At 34.7% G+C, this 26,350-nt stretch overlaps 1 protein-coding gene across 5 annotated transcripts in view; it reads right to left on the reverse strand.

Moving 5' to 3' along the window:
- LRBA (LPS responsive beige-like anchor protein) overlaps window positions 1-26,350 on the reverse strand; it is a 514,593-nt gene that overhangs the window by 100,592 nt on the left and 387,651 nt on the right. For all 5 annotated transcript variants that reach the window (XM_084884876.1, XM_084884872.1, XM_084884875.1 and 2 more), the window contains one exon: window positions 12,616-12,768. In XM_084884876.1, coding sequence (XP_084741002.1) covers window positions 12,616-12,768 — 153 coding nt within the window. The remainder of the gene's footprint in view (window positions 1-12,615; window positions 12,769-26,350) is intronic.

The raw sequence follows: 26,350 nt of genomic DNA on the forward strand, positions 1-26,350 counted from the left end.
TATTTTTATTTTCCTCAAGTACTTTTTACTGAAGTGCTTTTTATTGAGGAAAATAAAAAGTACTTCAATAATTTAAAGAAAAAAGTTATAAAAAAAAAATTGCCCCCAAATGAGTGAAATTAGCCAATCTGTAAATAACACACTGGGGGAAGAGTATCCAAATTCTACTCACGGTGGATTTTTATTCCGGTGTGACATTGTTAGGGTGTTTAAGACAGTGATGTCCTTTTTAAAGAAAGGCTTGGAAAGAGGGGGATGGCCAGCATGCAGATTATAAAAGGGAAGCACAGAAAGTAAGAATTGGGCAGTGTGTCCTACAAAGACTTAGAAAAGTTGTCCAAACACCTAAATGTGAGCATACTGATTCTGTTGCAGGCATTCTTTCTCTGTACTGGGGACAGAAGTACCAGCCTAGCATGGCCATACGATCTCCACTGGAATCTACTCGGCATTCCAGGAGGGCAGGGCCTTGTCTGATTTGGCTGCCTCTGTATCCCCAGAACCTAGAAGAGCGTAAGCGCTGAACAAATATTTTCAATGAATTAAGATAATCAAATTTCTCTTTTATTCGAAGTCAATGTTACCACATGTGATTGTTGCTTATATTTGGATCCCCAAACAGTTTCTGCTGGCCAGAAAAAAAAAAAATATTCTGGTTTCCTAGATAGCAAAATTCTTCATGACAAATAATTCTGCTTTTATACTATCACTTGCAAATTTGTTTAGTGCAAATTAATAACTAAAACATATATCAATAACTAGGACATTAAAAAAAAGGTCTCTGGTTACTACTGTCAGGCTGCTTCTACACTTCCCCTGACTTTACATCTGAATCTCTTTATCTGTTGCATTAAAATCTTGATCTTGACATTAACAAAATCAATTTGATAAATTGACAAGATTCCCATAACAGTTTCAAATAGAACTATATCATTATTACCTAAATATAAGAGGGGTTTTAAAAGTTTAAGATCTTTTCTGGTTCTTTTGTCTATAAAACTTATCTAACCAGAGATATACTTATCTTACTAAGGTTACTTATTCCAATGTGTTTTCAATTTTTAGGTATTGGATTTCCCCCTCTTTGATTTTGTTTTTTTTTAAATAATATAAAACATTTCATAATTTCAGAGTCAAAACTATTAAAGAATATAGATTCTACTTGTGAATGACATTTCCTACTCTGTATGTCTTTGGGAAAGACACTGTAGACTGGGTCACAGAGTAAACAGGTAGGGAATCTGTCTGGTGAATGGCAAAGTTCCCTTTTTTGAAGTGAGTCATTTTGCATTCCCATCAGCAATGTAGGAGAATGCCCATTTTCCCCACAGCCTCGTCAACAGAGTATGCTGGGACTGAAATATATTGGAGTTTAGCCAATCTAAAAGACACAGATGGAATTCCAGTACAATTTATTTTTCTTTTATTATGAGAGCGGTTGAATATTTTTTCTTGTGTTGAAAGGACAGTGACATTTATTTTTCTGTGAATTGTTGCCATTTTTATTAGATTGTCGAGCTCATTTCTCTATAATTTTGTTATTTATAAATGAGGTCCACTAGCCATTTGCCTAAGTTTTAAATCTCAAATGTTTTTATTCAGTTTGTCATTTGTCTTTTGACTTTGCGTCCGATGCATTTTTCATGTGAAAGTTGTTATCTGTGTGTAGGTAACCAAAGTGATCAGGTCTTTCTTCTCATACCTTTAGATTTTGAGGTATCGCTGCAAAAGTTTTCCCCACTTTCAGGTTATACAGAAATTCATTAATATTTTCTCCTACCACTGGTTTCACTTTTTCACATTTAGGTATCTGATCCTTGGTTTTGTAAAACAGATAAATTTTTTTTTCATATGGCTAGCACATACTATTTATTATAAAGTCTACCTTTCCCCACTGCTTTGAAGTTGGATGGGAGTTTATATCCCTTCTTCCCCCAGTCAACACTGAGCCACTAGGATAGGGCAAAATAGATACTCCACAAATAGTTGATGATTAAATAAATGAATAAAAGAACATCATTTATTAACTGTACCTCAGGAAATTCTGATGAAGGTAGTGTTTTCCATGAACCACAAATATACTACTTAGTGTAAAGGATACAGTTTACATCTAAAACCAAAAATATACATTCAAAACAGCACAGGAGTTCCACTGGGTAAAGAGAATAATGGGCCGGGAGTCACATGTGTACATATTGAGAATAGGTTGCAAGAAGGTCATACGGTATATGAAGGGGTTTTTATGAAACATTCTAAAGACAAAAGTTTTGAGTAGAGCTGCTTGCGGGTGATTTTTTGTTTTGAGGCAGTGGGGGTAAAAAGGGTGAGGTTGTAAGCTTTGTGACATGGTTTGGTTTAAAAAGGAGTAGGCTCACACTGCAATGAGTAGAAACAGTGTGTGGCAGGCACTGTGGTAAGGAGGAAAGGCATATGGAATGACGTTTTCTAGAAGCTAGAAGCTAAAAGCAGAACTACTACAGGCTCCTGTACCAGGAAGAGGTAGAAGTCTAGATTCTCCTCCCACACACTTCCAGGTACATCACTACAGGAATGAGCAATTACTGTTGCACAATTCTTCTCACCATCATGTGGATGGGATATTACTGGGGAGGAATTTTCTATTATTCTTACAAAATCTAAAAATGTTTTTGTTAGTATGTTATATTAATGTTTTTATTTTTATTTATTTTTTTAAAATATATTTCATTGATTTTTTTTTTTTACAGAGAGGAAGGGCAAGGGATAGAGAGCTAGAAACATCGATGAGAAAGAAACATTGATCAGCTGCCTCCTGCACACTCCCTACAACTAAGGTACATGTCTTTAACTGGAATCGAATCTGGGACCCTTGAGTCTGCAGGCCAATGCTCTATTCACTGAGCCAAACCAGTTAGGATGTGTTTTTAATGAATATTAAGTAAAGTTAATAGGAAAGCATAGAGTTACTCCAAAAGAACCACATAATTTGTATATTTCTTTCCAACATAAATGTAATATATCTGGAAAACAATATATCATTTCACCTTATTTTGCTTGTATATAGCACAGTAATATATGTCACTAAACAAAATGCAGTTTCCATTTCATATATCCACAGTTCAGATCTCAGAATCTAGAACTTGGCAAAAACTCAAAGCATCAAAAGACATGAATAAAATAAGGAAAACTTAGGAAGTGTAATGGTGGCAGTCACTGTTATCCCTCGGGCTTTTACCTTGTTGTCTATACATAAAATAACAAAATAGACCTAAAGAAGATGAAAACCCTGACAGAGAAAAGTGACAGCTGACACAAGAACTCTAAAATGCTGACAGAAAGGCTAAAAAGAAAAAAGGAGGGGAGGGGGGGAGAAACACGAAGGAATGTATGTCATTTTTGGCTGGAGAACAGAAACAACAAGCTCTATATAGCTCAATAATTTTCAGGACAAGATGGAAAATATCTGAATATTTAACCAAGAGAATTGGAGAAAAAGGCTATTTAACTTCTGAATTCTCTACTTAAGAGATAAAGAAGTATATAATTCATTTCACAAAAGGATTTTATTTTGTAGGAAAATGATGGAAAAAAACTGTTATTTAAAAGTATGAACTTCATTTCAATGGAATCTTTTCTGTATGGGACTATCCCGTGCCTACAGATCCTGACATCTGAGGCACTCTTGTACTCATTGTAGAATAATTCCATATGTAAGAGCAGTAATTGAAGTTAGTAGGTATCTTTTCTCCTTTGTTAACTTATACTTTAAAAGATAAGATTCTACAAAACAGTAGTTATGATACTGTATAGTGGGCTTACAACATATGTGGATGTAATATATATGACAACAGCACAAAGCAGGAGGGAATGAAAATGAGCTGGAACAAAGTCAATATATTTTACTGGAATTAAACTAGTATTAATGTGAAGTAGACTGAGATACTTGAATTAAATTGAAGTAATTAAGATGCACTGACTAAGAAAATAACTAAAAAATTTTTTAATGAAATGTAATGGTGGACCAGAATATCTATTTAATATAAAAAATATAGAGAAGGAATAGAAAAACAAAACAAAACAAAACCCTAGGACTAGAGAACATAATTAGCAAAATGGCAGATATGAATCCAACCACATTAAATAGCATTAAATGGCAGGGAATATCAGACTGGGTATTTATGATCCAAATATGCTATCTACAGAAGAACTTCTTTTGAATTAAAAGACAAAATGGGTTGGAGGTAAAATGATGAGAAAATATATGCAATGCAAACAGTATCTGTATGAGAGTTGGATTGACTGTGCTAATATCAGGCAAAATAGACTGAATGAAACATTACTAGAAACAGAGACAAATTATGATGAAAAAATATTCATTGGGAAAATATAACAATTCTCAACATATGTATACAGTGACAGGCTGACAAATGACCCCCTACCACAAAAAAGATACCATGTCCCAGTCTGAACTGTGAGAGAATAAATTTGTGTGGTTTTAAGCTACCACATTTTTGTTAATTCATTATAGCAGCCATAGGAAACTAATACACACATTCAACAGCAGGGCTTAGAAATACATCAAGAACAAACTGACAGAGCTAACAATATTTGGGGATTTCAATATCCCATTAGCAAAAATGCATAGAGAGACAGAAAATCAGCAAATATATAGAAGACTTGAACACTATAAACCAAATTGATCAACTGGCATCTTTAGAAGATTCAACAAGAGCGAAATACTCATTCTTCTTAAGAGCAAATGGAGACTTCTACATATCCTAGGTCATAAAACAAGTCCTCATACTTTTTTTATTTAATCCTCACCCAAGGTTATGTTTTGATTTTGTAAGAGAGAGACAGGAGGGGAGAAAGAAAGAAACATCGATTATGGGTCCCAACTGGGCATGGAACCTGCAACCTAGACATGTGCCCTGACCAGAAACTGAAACTGCAAGCTTTTCCGTGTACAGGACAATGTCTCAACCAACTGAGTCACCGGCCAGGGCAAGTCTCAGTACATTTAAAACAACAAAGATCACACAAAGAATATCCTCCAATCACAATAACATTAAATAAAAAATGAAAAACAGAAACATAAAATACGAATAAATGTATAACAACTAAAGAATTGATTGGTAACTTAAAATCTTCCCACAAAGGAAATCCCATGTCCAGATGGCTTCTGTGGTATGACCAAATATTTAAAGAAGAAATAATACTAATCTTTCACAAAGTCTTTAAAAGAATAGAGGAAGTGGGAACACTACTACATCGCATCCTATGAGACCAATATTATCCTGATATTGAAGTCAGACACTCCTTAGGATAGATGAAAAATCCTCAAAAGTAACAATTTCTCAATAAAATAATAAACAAAAATTCCAATATACATCAAGAGAATATACCATCCAAGTGCGATATATTCAAGAAAATACAAGATTGATCTAATATCCCAAAGTCAATTAATGTAATAATCATACTTTACTTTCTGTTTCCTGTTTGGAAAACTGTTCTCTATTCCAAGATCATAAAGAAATTCCCCTGCATTATCTTCTAAAAGTTTTTCCCTTATATTTAAAGCTTTAGTATACTGCCACTTGTTTCTATATTGATATTGTTGTTATAGGTTAAACCGTGTCCCCCAAATTCAACTGTTGAAATCTTAACTTGCAAGTAACACATTATATGACCTAGTTTGGAAATGGGCTAATTATATATGTCATTATTTACTTTAAGGTGAGGTCATACTGGAGTAGAGTATGATCCTCATCCAATCTGACTGGTGTCCTTATAGAAAGGGGAAATGTGGACACGGACAGGACACAGAGGGAGAAGGATGTGAGGAGACACAGGGAGAAGACAGGTGCCAGATGCACACAGCCCAGACAGATTCTTCCTTCACAGGCCTCAGAAGGAATAACCCTGCTGAACTCCAATTTCTGACTTCCAGCCTCCAGAACTGGGAGACAATAAGACTCTCTGTTGATTAAGCCACCAGTTTGTGGTACTTTGTTTTGACAGCCCTAGGAAATGAATACAACAATTATTTATCTCAGCACCTACATTGAAAAGTCCTGCCTTTCCCCACAGATCTGAAATATCAGCTCTACAACAGATGAAGTTTATTCATGTCTTGGTCTGTTTGTGGGATCTCTGCTCACCTCAAATTTCTCCTAATTTCCCCCAAATTACTGCAGCTTTATAATAATTCTATATATATATTAAGAATCCCTCTGAAACCTATTCCTGCTCTCAGAGGGGGTCTAGACTATAATTGGCACTTTGCTCATTCGTAATATTTTTTTTCATATTGCAACAAAACAAACCTGCTGGGACTTGAATTGGTTTTTATTTTGAATTTATAAATAAATTTGTAGAGAATTAAGAACTTATCAACATGGGACACTCCACTTATTTAGATGTTATTTCTGAACTACAAATTTCTCAGTAATACATGTCAGGACTAAAAACAAACCAAACAATAGTATTTGAGAATTTTTTCAAACATCATACAAATGTGCCCTCATTCTCCAGGGATTCGGATCCAATCACTGGAAGGAATGGGGAGGGCAGAGGGAGTGATAAGTCCAGAGTAGAGAATAATTAGTACCAACTGAAGCTACCATGGCTATATACATTCTTGGCCACATCATTATCAATGTAGAAAAGGAAAAGGCAACTGGAAAAGGAACAATATGAAAAAAAAAAAAAAAGTTAGCTTTCAGCAAATCTATACATACATGTATATGTATACGTATTTGTATATAATAAATATGCTAATTAACCAGGACACCATAACAGGTCTACAAAACAGAAGGGGGTTCCGCATTCAGCGTCAGGGGCGGGGCTGCAGGGGCCTCTGTGTTCCAGCACTGGGGGCGGCATGGTCGGGGGCGGGCATGGTCAGCAGCGGCCAAGGCTGCTTCAAGGGCCAGAGTAGACAGCAGGGCCGGACCAGCAGCAGCTGTGGCTGCTGAGGGGTCTGGAGAGCGAGGCAGGGCTGGATCAGTGACTCGAGGGTGGGTGGCGCCGCACAATTTCAAATTTTGTGCTGGGCTCCTAGAGATAGATAGATATATATATATATATATATATATATATATATATATATATATATATATATATATATATATATATATATATATATATATATATATATCTCCTAGTCAGCTCTCTTAAGAAACAGGCTTTTAAATGACATTTACCAGGAAATGGAAACAAGGATGTGAATAAAGGTCAAAAAAAGTACAACCCCTTTCAAATCTCAATCAAACCTCTCAACCTTACAGTGTTTCTAACCACGGTAATTTGGAACATAATATGTCACTACAATAATCTAATGCTACATCATTACAAACTTAGCCATCTCAAGCTTTAGGTCTTGCTATAGGCACATACAGCACTTTTTGATCAACATGAGATTCTTGTGTCAACTATGCTGACATCACTTGAGAATTGTAAATTTTCCATTCAAATAAAAAGGTTAGAAATGATTGACCCAGTTCATTCAGATATAAGATCTGTAAACAGATTTTTACTTAGTAATAGATAGGAAAAAAACAAGGATAGTAGAGAAACAAAATCTAAAAAATTTTGTTTTCTCTCAAACAAAAAGACTTTAAAAAAATCATTGCTGCCGAAACCGGTTTGGCTCAGTGGATAGAGCATCAGCCTGCAGACTGAGGGGTCCCGGGTTCGATTCTGGTCAAGGGCGTGTTCCTTGGTTGTGGGCACATCCCTGGTAGGGGGTGTGCAAGAGGCAGATCGATGATTCCCTCTCATCGATGTTTCTAACTCTATCCCTCTCTCTTCCTCTCTGTAAAAAATCAATAAAATATATTTTTAAAAAATTTAAAAAAAGATTTCTTACTCCTTAAATTTTTTTTTAAAAAAATCATTGCTTTTAGTTTATCCATATATCATCTGGAAATGAGATAACATAGTCATTTTATTTTTCTTTACTTCCTCATGTAAAGTAACTACTCATGTCCCCATTATGAAATGGTAGAGAAGACAAAAGCTACAAAAACAAATGTGATTCTAACTAGAAAACTCAGGTCAATTAATCAATTGACGCCTTCCTTTATTAGATTCATGCCACCTCTCGGCCCTGAGAAGTTTTCTATGTCAACAGCCCAAGCTATCAAAGAGGAAGAAACCTCCAGAAGAGGAGTGATATAGGCTGTCTGTTCCCTGGGTCTTCCAGGGCTGGTACATAGACAGTCAATACCTGTTAAATGAATGAGTTACCTTTATTAAAATTTAAATAAACTATATATCCTTCAGCTAAAGTAAAATGCTCCATTTCATCAACTTTTATAAATAGACCTATCATTCTGCTCAGAGTATGATTTTCTTTTTCTCTCATTCCACTTAAACTCTGAGGGTTATAAGAGGCAGCATAATATAGGTCTGTAATATCAACATTATATTGTAAGAGATATATGATGAGTGGTCTGAACGCATACATTTTTATATTATTTGAAAATATGAAAGCCTGTTTCTCATTTATATTCCTGAAGCAGAATAAAAAAAAATTGGTTTTTTTGTCCAGGTAATATTAAGTAACACAGACCAATCTTTAGGGTCTAAAGACTACTTTGATTTTACCAAGGTTCCAACTCTTCAGAACAAAGAAAATGTAATTTATTTACCAAAAAGACTAATCAGACATAGGTGGGTTTTCCTTCTATTGTAAAATACACAGGATATTATCTTCTGTGCATATAAATACAACACTTGAGCTATCTGCCAATCCTGCGTTTAGATCTGCATTACTCACAGGAAGCTCCGAGGATTAAAATGGCTAGGTATGGCCCTATAACACAAACAGAAAATGTAGCATTACCAGTCCACCATGGAAATCATGTTCGTAGAAATGTCCTATCCCCTTGAATTAATATTTGGGCAACCAAAGACTTAAAAAAGATGTGCTGGATATCTTAAAATGAGACTGTCGGTTAATTAATTCTGTGATCCCCTGCTACCAGCAGAGTGCTGTACAATCTGTTATTATTCACTGTCCTATAGATCATCTGTTCTTGGTGCTGGTTTGTTCCAGGAAGAGAGACAGCTGCAACACTATATCCCTGTTCAACCTGAGGACCATCTGACTTTAATTGTAACACACAGCTTGATGTGGCTCTGGCTACAAGAAGCCAAAGTATCGTCTGTAATAATCTGGAAAAGCAGAAACCTGCCAACAGAGGGCTGAAAACAGGGACTTGTGCTGTCTGGCTGCCTGACGGGCTGCAGGAAATATGATTAATGAGTAAGGTATAATGATATCAGGAACCCGATTAGCACCACAAAAAGGTCACAGATCAAAGTAGTATGCATTTCATGAGCTACAATCATTGCATAAAATCTGTGGACTTGAAGAGGTAAACCAAAAGGAGGGGATAAAACCCTTATGTGATAACATGCTAACAGATACATAAAATACTATACTGATAATTCAGTCACTTAAACAAAGTTAACAGGAAATTATGAAATGAAACAATATGGACTGTGCTGTAGGAAAGCTTTGTTCATCATAGGTGCATAACAAATATTTTTGAATGAATTATTAAATTCTTCCATAAAGACATATATAAGTAAAATCAAGTATTCTTCCTAATTATGGATTAAAATGATCAGAGATGTAAATATTCAACTCTAAACTATATTTGCATTTAATTTGCAGTGATTTTTAAAAATATACTCTGCTAAGAATGTATGCTTATTCAAAGCCTAAACTATGAAGACATTCCTAACACTTATAGGAAGAGGAATCACTGGGAGAAATGTGTAAGGACTTAATAGGTTACAACAGCTATGCAATTAGCATTGTAAAATACTATTTTGTAGATAACTTCACAGTCATGTCTAAGTTTAAATCATGGGCAGGCAAAACAAAATCTGACTGGAAAACAATGTGGTAAGTTGCCCTTCTTTTTTTTTCTGATGCCTTTGGGAAAGGAGCCTCAAATAGATCTGGTTCTTCTGAGAGTAAAGATGAAAAGTACTGTCGGGAGAATGGCTTACCTCAATCTATACAATTACATTTTCTTAAATGTCAAAATATTGTTGAAAAGCTTTTTAATACAATTAATTCAATGTCTCTGCCTCTTAGACCTCTTTTAAAGCAAAGTAAACACACTAACAAACTTTTTTGTACTTTAAATTATACTAAATATGGTTATGATTAATAGAGAGCTGGCATCCTTGAGACTTACAAGTATAAATCATATTTGAGAAAAAAACATTCCAATAAGGAAATGATATGATTTTCATTATTTTCTTAAAAATTTATTCCAGATTTAAGATGATTATTTATACTTGGCAAATATTACATAAATGTTATTTTATACCTACCTAATGGTAAAAACATGCTTTTAATTGGCGATTCCAAAGGAACCATTGAAAAATGAAAAAGACAAGTCACAGATGAGAAGAAAAGTATTTAGAAAAGATATGTTGAATAAAGGGCTTTTCTGGAGAATAAAGATCTCTTAAAATTAAATAATAAAAAGATAAAGAGCTTAATTGAAAAATAGGCAAAAAATGTTCACAGAACATAGGTGAGTAGAAAATAAGCTGGTAAAAAGGTTCAACACCATTAGTCATTTGTGAGTAGAAAATTAAAGTGAGATGTCTTCTAGAATGGCTAAAATAAATAAGACTGACAATACCAAGTCTTGGCAAGGTTATGGAAAACTGGAAATTTACACATTAATGGTGGGAATGCAAAATGGTAAATGTTTTCTTATCCTATGACCCAGCAATTAAGCTCCTAGGAATCGAAAAGAAATGAAAACAGATGGCCACTTTAAGACATATACAGATATTCAAAATAGCCTCGAACTGGACAAAACACAATGTCTACAAACTGTTAACAGGTAAACAAAATCTATTGTATCTTTACAATAAAATTCTATGCAGCAATACAATAAAATTAACGACCAATATACGCAGCCACATGGATGAATCTCAAAAACATCATGCTAAGGGACAGAAGCCAGGCACAAAAAGACAACATATTGCATGATTCCATTTATATAAAATTTCTAGAAAAAGCAAAATATAGAGACAGAATCAGTGGTTGCCTGGGACAAGGAGTGGGAGCAGAGATAGACTGCAAACAGGTACCAGGAAGTGATGCAAATGTTCTAAAGCTGGTCACAAACTGTATAAATTTACTAAAACCAAATGAATTTGTGTACGTTTAAAGCAGAGAATTTTATGGTATGTAAATTATGCCTCAATCAATGTGTTTTTAAAGGGCAATCTCTCTCTCTCTCTCTCTCTCTCTCTCTCTCTCTCTCTCTCTCACACACACACACACACACACACACACACACACACAAAACACAGCACCCAACAAACTGTAAAATGACCATACGTTCTATTGACTTCTATGTGCCTGAGAAACAAAATCACACAACTATAGACAACTGTCACATTTAAAATCTGACTTCTCTTTTATATATTTCAAATTAAGTTTTGTCTTTTGCTGTCATTTTAATAATTTAATGAGAATCTTTAAAACTGCGTGAGATGGGAGTATAATGCAACATGTACCTTAACACTGTGATAGAAAAAAATTTAAGAAAAAAGAAGACTAATATAATAATATTCGGTACTATTTTCTGAGTGCCTACTATAAGCCAGAGACTATTTTAGATATTTTACAGACACAATTAGAGTTTTATAATCATAATTTCAAAATTACAAAAGAGGAAACCAAGGCTCAGAAAGACTAAATTCCCTAAGATCCCATAATCAGCAAAGTGATTTATCCAGGATTAAGAAAACTGGTCTAACTTCAAAGCCTATGTTCTTTCCACTCTCACTGCATAGCTCTTAGTATATATGTATCATGTGAAATTTCAGAAAGAATGAGAATTCAATTAGGATCTGAAAGACAGGATTAAAATATAGTTGTTGGTATAAAAAGTAAGAAATGCCTCCTAAAAAACTAGAATCCAATAATTTTTCTTGTTTAAATGTAATTTAGATTTCATCTTTAATATGGAGTATAAAATATTACTTTTAAACACTAAGTTTAAAGCTCCCTGCTACTAAACGTTTATGAAAATTAAAGGCAAAAAGGAAAAGTCATATTACTTTTTTGTAAAACAGCTAACCCGTATGATAGCACATTACAGAGTCCACTAGGGAAGATTCTGATGAATTTTTATAAGCACAATAATTAATATGCTCTTAAGTGTTCCTATTCTAAATATCACATGAAGAGTTTCTTCAAAAGACAGAGATGGGATATAATTTGAATATCATTTCCATTACCAAAATGTGCAATGGCCTCCTAAACTGGAACACAGAATTATGTCCTGCTGGTACAGGATGTCAACATGGGAAAAAGCAGTTTAACTTACAATTTAGGCTTATAATTTTTAATTATCACATACATATAAAAGTAACCTAAATTCTGTATAGGACAATGCCTTTCATGTCAATAAAATTTTACCAAGTTTATATGAAGATTCATGAACTATTATGTCACTCTCGGTTATCCTTCATCATCTCCAGTTTTGTCCAGAAGATCAAGGGTTAATGATTATACCAACACATGAAAGATACTTTGAGAAAAGAAAGGCTCCTGACAGACAGAGAGGTAAATGATTACTATCTTACCAATCTGTTTATGCGAACAAATTCTTCTGAGGTTTTGGCCCAAGGAGGAAGTTCAACATCAGACACTACTGTCCCATCATCCATCACTCCAAGATTATAATCATTGAAGTTGACAAACATCTCAGGGAGATAATAAAATTCAGGGATCAACTCCTGTTAAAAATAAAAGACAATGTCATATAAATTACAGAATACTGATTAGATATTCATAAAAGGGCCTAATTACTTTCTGCTGTGAAGGAAAACAAAATAAATGTTTTTCTCTTTACATACTACAGCCCTATCACAAAGCTTCTATTACTGTAGACAGATCCCACCCAATCAAATTTAAATAAACTCTTACTGATTGGTTCTATGCTTTCCTTCAGGACAAATAACTTCAAAATTCTTAAATACCAACATGTGAGTAATTAATATTGAGGTTTGACAAGATATTAACAGAGATTAACATGCTGTATCTATAACAACTTAAACTAGATAGTTTGAGATATTTGGAATTTTTGTCACTGCCTTGATCCCTTAATTAACTAGGGAGATATTACATTTTTTATGTTCAACAATATATTATGTTCATATTTCAAGACATTCAGATTTAGTTTTAAGGCATTAATACTGGTTTAAAAAATCGAAATTTATAATTAGTCTAGAAAATGACCTGCATAAGAAACTGGGTAAACTAATATGAGTTTAATAGGATATTTAATAAGCAGAGAAATGTAGCCAGTTGGGTTTTTAATAAGCCCCATGTATAACTAGTTCTGAGGTCCTATAGATCAGACTTGAAATCCAGTCCTGACATGGGTCAGTGACTCAGTGGTCTTTCAGATACCCCCTCAGGGCCAGCTATGGCAGGCCAGGCTTTCCAAACAGTTGATTAAAATAGGGAGGTCATCAGATTTAGGACAAGGTCAGTATGAACTCGCCAGAGCAAAGGAAAAAGATCCAGCAGGAATTAAGCTATTATCACCTCCATCACCCATGTGAAATGTTGTTTGACTGTGAGTTGTACATCCTTTGTTTACAAGCACAGTAATTAACTAAGCATGGTAGAAATGAGCTTGCCCTCCAAATTCCTGACAACCACCTGGTCATTGGACTTGAAAAACATTTAAACTAAGCAATTTTTAAAAAGTAAGAACCCTGTTAAAATTTCACCATAAATGGAAAGATAAAATAGCCACCCCAAATTTTAAGATTCTCATCTCCAAAAATGATACATGCAAGTCTAATTGACAAAAGGAGGAGAGACATATCAGTGTTATTTTATACAGCAAAAAGCTATAGTCAATTTGAGCTAATGTTTGTTGCATGAGTCAGGTACTAAAATAAATTCTTAATAAAATTTATTATATTTAATCTTCATAGTAACTATACAAAGTAATGTAGGATCTTCATTTTAAAAATGAATTAAGGGTCAAAGAGGTTAAGTAATTTTGCTAAAACTTACACAGCTGTTTTATGATATATTTTAAACTTAGATCAAGAGTTATCTATCTGTAAAGCCTGTGTCTTTAATCAGTAAATGACATGGGTTCTACTTATACAGTATCCACAATGCTAATCATTTAAAATATGTGTACGACGTAAATTCTAAATTATTTTTAAAAGCAAACATAAACTTTTCATTCTTTTATGATACACAGATGTTCTCCTGAAAAAAACAAAGATATAGTGCATACATGTAAAATGTATATATACTACAAATATAGCACTTATTATTTAATAAAATTAATCAAACCAGGAAGAAATTTTAAAATATGCTATAATTATTTATGCAAATATGAAGGAAAGCCACTTTATAACTATCTATTAACTAGTGGCCCAGTGCATGAAATTCATGCACATTATAAGGAAACTAATTAGAAGAAATATTTTAATATTGCTATATTGCTCTTTGTCTATAATAGCAGTGTTAGAGATGAAAGAAAATTAGTAAAATATATATGAAAATCTCCCTCCTGTCAGAGTCTGGGGCACATCGTGGGACCTAGAGTCAAGTCCTGCCCACCACCCACATGTGCTTCAAAAACACAGGAGACCCAGACCCAGCCAACCCCACCTCCAAGGCCTTCCAGGCAGGGGCCGCAACCTCAGGTCCCCAGTCAAGCTCTGCCAGGTGGGGGGTGCGACTTCGGGTCCCCTGGCTCGGTGCTGGGGTCGGGGCACAGCCTGAGTCCCCTGTCAAGCCCCACAGGGTGGGGGCACTCAGCCTGAGGTCCCTCTCCCAGGCCAGGTACCATGCAGCCTCAGGTCCCTGCTGTTTGGTCCTGACCTTACTGCATTCTGGCTAATTTGCATATTCCTCTATTATATCTATACTAATAAAAGAGAAACATGCAAATTGACTGCACTTTTGCTATGCCCACCAGCCAATCAGGAGTGAGTATGCAAATCAACCCAACAAAGATGGTGATGATCCTAGTCCCCAGAGGCTCTGGGCCTCTGGGCAGCACACATGCAGGCTCAGTGTGGCCAGGCAGGGCGGGACACCTGCTCTGAGGGGGAGGGCAGAGGCAGAGGGAGCTGAAGGAGTGCCGTTCCGCCAGGAGCAAAGATTAAAGGTAGTGGCCAGAGTGAAGGACTGAGTCCCAGGTGCCAGAGGAAAACCAGTGCCAGCAGTCAGGGGTAGGAAGACCTGTTGCATGAATCTCTTCATTTTATGAATCTCTTCATGCAACAGGCCCTTATTAGACAGATAATTTGCTAAAGTGTGCATTCAATATATTCCAACTTAGACAAACTTACCAAAATGTCTTATTTTTAATTCCCTATTACAATAAGAAAGATGACTATTTCTACCTTGTATATTAAAAAACAAAAGCAGTTATTTTGGTACTTAATTCTTCCCATTTCAATAATATCCACTCACCCATCCCCACCCCAAACACTAACAAATGGAGGTTGTGCTTCTTGGCATACTAAATATAAGTTTACTTAACTAGAAATTAAATGGAGAAAATATAGACATAAAACACATAAGAAAATTTTCACAGATGATATGAAGAAAGCACTTTTAAGCCTTAATGAACCATGTTAAATTTTCAGTTATATAATTTCTAACATGGAAGGAGGGAATAGAAAATCATCAATTTCCATAATTACCACAGATTTTATTTGAGGTTTCCTACTAAAGATATCCTATTCATTTTGTAAAAGATATTTCAAAATTAAAATTTTAAATCTTAATAATTAAAATTAAACAACATTTCACTTGAAATTTATTATTTGTTCTGGCCTCTTAATTTTGACCTCTGACCCCCATATCCATCCATTTCAATAGGGAAATCAGGGATTTCCAGAACTTCTGCATGGTCCAGAGCAGAGTCTCCTGAAGACACCCTCTTTTTCTCTTTTATGAAATTCTAAACAAGCAGATTATGTAAGTTGTCCAGGACAAGTAGTGTCAAAGTTAGTGTTTTTAAAAAGAAGCCAAAGAAGAGAGAGAAGATATCCCTAAGATTAGGGAGGCAAATCTGTAATCAGCTTTCTTTCAGCCTGAGGGAGAGGAGAAGGATGGAGTTAGGCTGGATCCCAGGGGATGGAGAGCTGTGATGGGGGTCACTAATTGCTCATTTGGAGTTTCTATATGAACTAGAAAAAGGCAAGCCTTCTGGTAAAAAGGCAGCCCCACGGGAACTCAGGTTGGTAAGTAGAGAACTGGATTTCTGTTCTTCTTCCCTTCAGTCAAGAACCCTTGCATGGAAAGCAAACTGTTGAACTGTACGTGGTGACCATATGAGTGTATACATAGGGATTCCTTGGTTCCAGGATTTTTGGCATCAGCAAATATTGATTAATCTGAGCTTGGTATAACAGCAGAGCTGTATGCTTCAAAAAAAAAAAACCCATGCCTTAGAGAGTGAGAATATGACAGAAGGGAATTAAGATGTGAAGGCCAATTTTCTAGGTACCACTTACGCCTGGATCTCATTTAAGTCTTGGGAAAAGGAGGCTCCTGCCCTACCCCTTTAATGACTGTGGAATGAATGTATATATAGATACTTTGAAAAATATTTGAATTCAAATTGGAACATGTCATGTTTACCTGAACTTGTGGTTGTGAATTTATATATATTTCAATGATAAAAAGCTACCAATGTATTCAATGATAATTATTTCTAGAAAACAAAATGGTAAGAAGAATTAAGTATGGGCAGAAATGCAAATAGAATGTGTTGCTTTTGATTGAAAAATAAAACTTTTAAGAAGTTCCTATTAAAATATTTTTTTAAGCCTTGGGTAGATGTAAAATATCATTATCTCACACACATACACACAAACACACACACACAAAAAAAACAACAACAACAACAACAACAACAACAAACCACATACACACACACACACACACACACACACACATATTTATTTTGTTTTTATTCTTTGCAGACAACTATGGTAGTTTCTGTGATGTGGACCTGTTAGGGCCTTCTCTCTTACAGATCACATTTAAATTGCCAAGAAAGAGTGAAACATTATATTCATTAAGAGGAAATTAGTTATAGAACGAATAATACTCTAGAAATTCAAAAAAGAAAATGATGTCTAAAAGTTGGAATGGTCAGAGTAAGCCTTAGGCAAAGAACATAATACATTGTATTCCTCTAATCCAACACTCATCAAACTGTATTCTGTTTGCTTGTATCTCCCTCTAAATTGAAGGCTCCATGAAATTGAGGACTTTACATATTTTGTTGATCACTATACCTCCAAAGCCTAGACACTGAATCTAACACATTATCAAAATCAGTGAAAATCTGTTGACTGAATGACTGAAAAATGATATTTAAACTCAATGATAAATAATCAGAGGGGAAAAAATTACAACAGTTCTAACAAGGGGAATATTTTTTTTAAAAGGTATAGAGATTACAATATGCATATCATTGTGTCCAGTGATCAATTAAGAAGTATCTCAATGGTTTAGAGAAGACTACATAAACAAAGTGGGAAATAAGTTGGAGAAATAGATAAGGTCAAAGCATGGAAAGCCTGAATGCCAGGATACAAAGTTTAGCTTATTCTCCATAAGAAATTTTTTTGCCATAAGGGAATTTAAAAAATGAACCTGAATTTAAAATAAGATGTTTCCAATAAATACTGAAGATAAAGAAGTAGTATAAAGGACATCATAATATAAGCACAAAATTAAGTAAAAAAAAACGAGCATATATGCTTAAAACATATTAAACCTCATTATAAGGAAATCTGCATGAATAAATCAGTTGATGGGAGTTGAATATCCTCTTAATGTAAAATAAACATGCAGAATTAAACTGAGGTACACAAACATGGACAAAAAAATATATAGGCAATATGCATAACAATGACATTCAAGTTATACAGCAGAATTTCATCTTAATCCTGAATGCATCTTTCTAAGAAACATGACTCACTATTACTGAATATTACAGTTTTAAAATTATCTCCTTTGACAGATGAAATTTAGTAACAGAGTCAAAGATTAAGTCTTTCTAAGACTTCTAATGTATACTTACAAAGTGAAGTATGTTTTATATTCATCAGAACAGAACATTCAGTTCTGGATAAAAAACACATGTTCAGCAATTCTTTAAAACATCAGTAGAAAATGATAAGTAAACAACACTGACAGAAGACAGAGATATTTACAATTCACATTTTCTCCTGACTTGCTGACAATGATTTTAATCTCTATCACTTAATTAGGCAGATGGGTCTTAGAGGCAGGTAACATGGTCAAAATGTATTGTATCATCTCCTAAAATAAAAATTTGAAAGGTTCAACGAAAGGTTATACCACAGTTCAGGATAAGCCCATTGCTTTGATCACAAATCCCAAGGCTTTCACGGAATTATGACAAGAATTGGTTGTGACCACACATATGCTTTAGTTTTCTGTATTAAGGTAGGATCCCCACTGATGTGAATGGCCTCTCCAGAGAAGCTGTATGATTCTCCTGCTAACAGTCACCAGTTTTGTCAAATGAACTAAAATCATTCCTTCAATAATGCCTAGGTACCTGTAACAAATATAATCTACTAATCTGAAGAAACAATATAATCAAAATCAAAATAAAGATGCTATATCACAGCTAAAATTAAATTTTTATTTTATTCTTACTAAAATATGAAATCCTGACAATTCAAATATCAGCATGATCGCAAGGTAACTAATTCAATATACACTGCTTTTGGGACAGTGATAGTAATAAAAATGTGAAAGCAAAATTTTTAGATTTTCACAATTGGAAAAGGATATATTTTATCAAAGAAAAACATTAAACAAAAAAAGGTGAATGAACAATATTAAAAAAATAATGTATATGCTCTGATACATTTTAACTTTCAAGTATTTTGTTAGCCCACAAACAAAAAAAAACTTTTTAAAAACTTAGAAATGAATTGTACCTATAAGTCATCTTAAATAAACTGCATATCTGAAAGTTTTCAAATTAATATTTACATTTAGTTTCTCCTTATTTAGCAGATAAAATAACATGGGGGGTTTTTGTGTGTGTGTTTAGTAAAAGAAACAAAACAATTTTTAAAATTGGAGAAGGAAAAATAATCCATAACACTTCTAGAAGGATCCTGTAAGTACCATGTGGTTTCAGATATTAGAAACTGTCATTTTTAATGCATTAAATTAAAGAAAAATCATAAATTACTAACCAATAGATAATAGATAATCTATCTCAATCTAATATAGTGAAGACAATAATTGGGTTTGAGTTTTGTCTACTCAAATTACTGGTCACATGCCCTTAAATTAATTCAATTTTTCCTGACCCTAACTCCCCTCAATGGCTACTTCTAAAACACAAGGTTATTGTGAGGTTAATATGAGATAATACAGAAAACTACATGCACATAAGATCTTACTACTATTATTAGCATCATTAATGTGACCCTTGATAAGAACCCCACATTACAGACTCAACTTGCCTAATTCTTAAAGCCAAAAGGACATTTACTGAATTATGCTCATTCATAAAAGCATTTAATGTCATTCTACAGGCATTTAATAAAATTTACTTGTAAAAATTAATGTGTGCACAAAAATATTTGAGACTACATAATTGCTACTAAATAACTATCACATTAAAAACACATTTATTATTTTTTATTAGCAAAGACAGTATGGCTTAACATGTCTCACTTTATGATGAATACCCTCAATATTTTATAGTTCTCTCCTGCTTTCAACACATTTTTCACTTCCATATTTGGCTGGACATTTTAACTCAGCCTTTTGCTATTCCAGGCCCCTATGTTCAAGGAAATTGTAACTTGGGAAGAGAGAATAATCATTAATAATGCAAACATCAGGTATGCTGTAGCTGCCAGAAGAGAAGACATAAATTAAATGCCCACCTTAAATTCTTTCTGAAACAGTTGTAAAATATATACATATTACTATGAGTGCAGGTGAGAAGAGTTAATATTAAGTGTCTATGAACACATTAATGAACAGTCTAAATTTTTAATTGAACAAAAGTATATTCTGATCACCAGTCAAAAAAACGAATCAAAGCTGATGTGTGTACACTTTTATAATTCAGGATGACAGGAACATTTTCTAAGTGCCTTAAAGATTTTTTTCCTGCCTAGCATAAAAAGTTTTAAGTAATCTTTATCAAAGAACAAAAACAAAATAACTCATTGTAGACATAAATGCACAAAGTTCAATGCTAAAAAAAAATAGTACTGCAGGTCCTTGGATAATGTTTTTTTAGTTGATGAGATACCATAGGAGTTTAACTGTTGTTTATATCAATTAGCCTATGGCAAAATTGGTTTGTTATATATTTAGCTTAAAGTCACCTTTAAGTGAGGACTTAGTGCACATGAGTACATCATTTAACCTTCTGATACATGAAAAATAAAAAGATTAAAGAGATGTGGTTAAATTAACAAATCTGCTAGTTAGGCATACGTGATATATTAAAAAAAAAAAAAAAGGATGAACAGATAAACAGTTGTTAGTATAAGTGTTTTACATTTGCTGAGAGAGAGCTGAGACTGCTAGAGCACACTCTAAAGTGGATGTGTAAAAGGGAGAGAGAAGGATGGAAAAATAGAACCTTGGGGGAAGAAAAATAAAAATAAACAATAGAGAGAAAGAAAAGAGGGGAAAGAGAGGGCGGGAGGAGGCAGAAGAAAGGGAGTACATGAGCCAGAAGTGTCCAAGGGATATATGGCAAAGAATGAGTTTAATTTTAGTTTCCTCTAGCATGTCTGAAGAACAGGAAGAATAAATGATAAAAACTAAGAAAATAAAATTACCCAATCATCAAAGTTTAAGGTATATATTTTTTTTAAACAAATGCATTAAGAAATGTATTTCCAGCAATTACCTTTAACTGTAGCTAAACACTTTCTTAAAGATGGCTGTAATGCTGATGCTATCAGCGTCCACGGAATATATTATAGTAGGCAGTGTACTCTTAGGGGATAAGGAAGCTAACTCCAATTACAGACCCCTGGGATTTTGGAGGTAGAAGAGGGCAAGTCAAAGGTCTCATGTTTTACAAATCTCACAAGACACAAATAAAACTATTCTATGATCATATCCATTTTGTAGTCCTTAATAAACACATGAGCACTTAAAACTTTTAAGGGTTGGTTTTTAAAGCTAAAACTAATTATCATAATATTACTGATGGGCTTTTATTTAAAAATATTTAGTAATAACTTAGGGTTTAATTGCATTCCATTTACTTAATTATAAGTATTAAATATGCTGTACTGAGCTTACCAATTTCATAACTTAATATAAATTTTATATTCATCACTAACAATCCAAAATGAATTTTAAGATAGGTTTTTAAATTGAATATCTAATGCGGAATCCAGTTTGGCTCAGTGGATAGAGAGCATCGGTCTGCGGACTAAAGGGTCCCAGGTTCGATTCCGGTCAAGGGCATATACATTGGTTGCGGGTACATCCTCGGTGTGGGGTGTGCACGAGGCAGCTGGTCAATGTTTCTCTTTCATCAATGTTTCTAGCTTACTATCCCTCTCTCTTACTCTCTGTAAAAAATCAATAAAATATATTTTTTAAATTGAATATCTAAGATATGGCCAGTGACAAGACATCCACATGGAATTCTTTCATAAATTGGTAACAGTAAAAACTCTATCTTTCTGGGTCAGCAGATGACAGTGAGCGTTCAGTTTTCTTATGGCCAGAAAAGCCTTTCCTGAAAGATGGGCTGTCAGAAGCCCATTCCATGTGGAGCACACAGTCACGTGGGTTTGCTGTGCCCTTCTGACTAGGGTGGCCATGTTCTTCTTTTTCCTCAAGTGCCCTCTCTCTTTTCCCCAGGCTCTTTCACTGACTTCACTTCTTTGGACAACTTTAAATCTACTCCTTCTTTCATTTCATTAAACCAATGTTTGCTGATTTCTAACTAACTGCAAGGCATGTTCTAAACGCTGAGGTTATAAAGTGGATAAAATTAAAACGTCTTCACTTCCATAAACCCTTAGTGATGGAGATATGAAATAAACAAACCATTACATGTGTATCATGTCAAAGAGTGAAAGTACTGTGTAAAGGTAAGGGGACAGGGAATGATTGTAGAGAGGGAGTTTAGTGTAAGTCCACTCTGGGGAGGTGACATCTGGGAAAAGTGGTTCAAGCATAGAGAACATTCTATTCAATGCCACTCAAACATGAGTGCACATGGCACTTTTGAAGAGGAACAACAACAAAGGCAAGAGGCTGCAGTAGAGGAAGAATCTGAGAGGCAACCAGATACATGGACCTCAAGGCTATAGTAAGTACCTGAGTTAGGCAGAAACCGGTTTGGCTCAGTGGATAGAGCGTCGGCCTGCGGACAGAAAGGTCCTGAGTTCGATTCTGGTCAAGGGCATGTACCTTGGTTGTGGGTACATCCACAGTAGGGGGTGTGTAGGAGGCAGCTGGTCAATGTCTCTTTCTCATCGATGTTTCTAACTCTCTATCCCTCTATCTTCCTCTCTGTAAAAAAATCAATAAAATATATTTTTAAAAAAGGAAAAAAAAAAGAACCTGAGTTAGGTTCCATCAGATGAACCATCATAGGAGATTTACCAGAGGAATATGACCTGATTTATAAAGCAATAAGATTATTCTTGTTGTGCCTTATGGAGAAATCACCATATGGGAAACAGCCCTAGGGATGGATGTGGTGATAACTGGTCAGATTCTGCATACATTCTGAAGGGTGAGAAGCTAGGCAGTGGTGTGTGAATGAAAGGGAGAAACCAAAGACTCTGAGCTTTCTAAAGGTCTGAACAAACTCAGTGAATGGTATTGTCTTTTAGTGAGATGGCAAACAGTGAGGGAAGACAGGGCATTTGAGGGCATTAAAAAAAATACCCAATCTAGATGTATAAATCTAGATTTCAGGAAGAGCCACAAGATAAGGGGCAATCTCTAGGGAGCCAGGGTTCATATAGAAGAGATTCAAAGCCCTAAGGTTCTCTAGTTATTTAGGGTCTGAAAACAAGATAATCCAGTAGACTTAGAAAATAAATAAAAGGGTAGCTAGGATCCCTCACTGGTTTGGCTCAATGGATAAAGCATCAGCATGCGAACTGAAAGGTCCTGGTTTTGATTCCAGTGAAGGGTACATGCCCAGGTTGTAGGCTTGACCCTCAGTAAGGGGGCGTGCAGGGGGCAGCAGATCAATGATTTTTCTCTCATCATTGATGCTTCTATCTTTTCCTTTTTGTCTGAAATCAATAAAAAAATATCTTTTTTTTAAAGGTAGTTAGGAGAGAATGGATCCTTATTTAAGAAACCAAGTGAAAGAACTGCTAAAAGAAAAATGAATCAATTAATTGTGTCAGTAATGCTGACAGATCAGGGAGATGAGAACTGATAGTGCACACTGGACAACGGGGAAATTGTTCATCATCAATGACTCTGACAAGACTGGTTTCAATAAAGTAGTGGGAAGTCAACCAAATGCCATGTCCTGGAGAATTATTTTTAACCTGTCCCTTGAATTCATCCTGTTAGCTAGTTGAATTTAACAGATTGAGGACCAGTAGTTTTATTGCTAACTTTACCCAGTGGCTAGATAAGTTTCTATTAAATGAGAATAAAAACCGTTTTACATAAATGTTAAAAGCACGCCTTAAAATTAAAACCCAATTGCATTTTGAAGTTATTTATTACATGTTCTTAAAAGCTAATATTTTTTAAAGTTTGATATTTTGTAAAACACTGTGTAATATGAAAACACGAGAATTCTCGTGATTCGTCGCAATGTTTTTTAACATCTTTCCTTTTACCTGATTGCAATGGCCTCCTGACATTTCTCAGCCTCAAGCTCTCATCCTCTTTCCCCAATCCCTGGACCTACTTTCCGCACTTTGGCCACAATGCTTTCTTTTATACCAGAGCCAGTTACCAGCAGAGGATGGTAAATGACAGCCCAAGGGCCCAAAGTGACCTGCCACCTATTTTTACAAATAAAATTTTATTGGAACTCATTTGTTTATACATTGTCTGTGTCTACAGTGGGAAATTGCATAGATTTCAAATCAGAAAAGTCAATATCTGTATGTTTACAGAAAAGTTTTGCTGAACTAGCCTATAGATTAAGCTAAATATCTTTAAAATATTATCAAGTCCTCATATTAGACCACAACTGTCTTTCAGTATGTTTGTTTTATGTTTTCTACACATCAAAGTACATAAGACCAATTAGCAGACCAATAAAGCATTCCCCAAGATGTAAAGCAGTTACCCTAATTTTATTAATATCCTTTTTCTTGCTTAAAATATTCTTCTACATTTCATCAAAACATCCATTTAATAAACATTTAATTTAGTACCTACTATGTTCCAGGAACTATTTTAAGCTTTAGAAAAAAACTAATGAGCAGAACAGTTCAGAATTTTTGCTTGGTGGAGCTAATGTTCCAATAGCGTAAGACATAATAAACAAACAAATAAATATATGTATGTGAGATGGCGAGTGATATGAAGAAAAATCAAATAAGGAAGTGAGTAAATGTGCACGAGGTGAGTCATAGATAATGTAACTTCGAGTAGAGATGACAAACAAGGCCTTTGCTCAAAGGTGACATTGGAGCAAAATCTTAAAAGGGGTGAAGAAATAAATCCATAAGAATTTCTGGAGAAATTCTTCAAGTGAAAGTAAAAGTAAAAGCAAGGGTCCCAAGGTGTATCTAAAGAATACCACGGAGGTCCTGTTGAGCTAGGCCTGAATGAGGAAGGGGCAAAAAGTATAAGGAGAGGCCAACAGGTAAAAGGATTTGGAGGGGAGAGGAGGCAGTATAGGGTCTTACCTGGTAAGGACTTTAGCTTTTACTCTCATCTGGAAAACCATTTACTAAGATGGGAGGACTGTGAGAAGAGCAGTTTTGAAGGAATAAAGATCAGGAATTTGCTTTTAATGTGTTAAGTCTGAGATACATTTTATATGTTGAAATAAAGATGTCAAGGAGAAAGTCAAATATCAGAAGAAATGTCCAAAGTAAAGACATAAATTTAGGAGGTTTGTTAAAACTCCCTTGCATCCTTTAAAATAGAACTCAATAACTCAATATCATATGTCCTATGAAGTCAGAATTAATTTCATTTTGTTCTTATCTATTTATAGCACTTATCACTGCCGAATTTATATTGAAAATAGTTTTACGTATACCTGTCTTTCTCACCTGGAGATATGTGAAGTAAAGAAATATGTTTATCTTAACTTTTTAACCCCAAGTGCTCTCTACTATATACTGCATATGATAAATAATCAATAAATGCTGGCTTAGCCGAGACAGATTTGGCTCAATGGATAGAGCGTTGGCTTGGGGACTGAAGGGTCCCGGGTTCGATTCCGGTCAAGGGCATGTACCTTGGTTCCGGGCATATCCCCAATGGGGGGTGTGCAAGAGGCAGCTGATTGATGACTCTCTCTCATCGATGTTTCCAACTCTCTATCTCCCTCCCTTCCTCTCTGTACAAAATCAATAAAATATATTTAAAAAAATTAAAAAATAAATGCTGGCTTAACTAAATGTGTTTGGAGGCTTTTAATTCATCTGTCATAGGAAGTTTTCTTCATGAAGACAGGAAGCTAGATACCTGTGCCCTAACAAAACTTGCTCTTCTTCTGTGTCTCTACACACATGCCCAGGTCAAATTAAATTTTCCTGTCTCTCTCATCTGGAAAGACAAATCAGTCTCCAAATCCTAACAATTCTAACCTTCTAAATATGTCTTAAATTCACACACATTTCTCTAGTACCATTATCACTACTGAGTTTAAGCTTCCACTGCCTTTGGTCTGATTCTTTTAACAGTTTTTAGACTGTTTCCACTCTTGCTCACAGTATAATTCACACACCAATCACACACCAATCACAGTGATCTCTCAATTCATACCTCCTCTGCTTCTATCAGTCCAATGTCTCCCTCATGCCCTCAGGATGAAGTAACCTCCTTACCAAACTATTGAAAGCTCAATTTTCCCTTTTCACCCCCCTCCTCTTGGTTTCAGATGCTGTACCTATGAGCCTACAGAGTCCTTACTACACTGAAAAGCTGAGACGGTTTTAATATCATCTGCGCTCGTGCAAATGTTTATCCAAGGCAATGACTATGTTTTATTTGGTGCAGTATCAACCAGGGCCTGATAGTGTATAAACAAAATTAAAATGATAATTTAAATATTAAATGCTATCTCAAGATTCTGTCAAACTTTTCACTCTAATTTTATTTTTAGCAAAGGTTATTTTA

Source organism: Pipistrellus hanaki (assembly GCF_964339955.1).
Source record: "Pipistrellus hanaki genome assembly, chromosome: 5".
Lineage (NCBI taxonomy): Eukaryota > Metazoa > Chordata > Mammalia > Chiroptera > Vespertilionidae > Pipistrellus > Pipistrellus hanaki.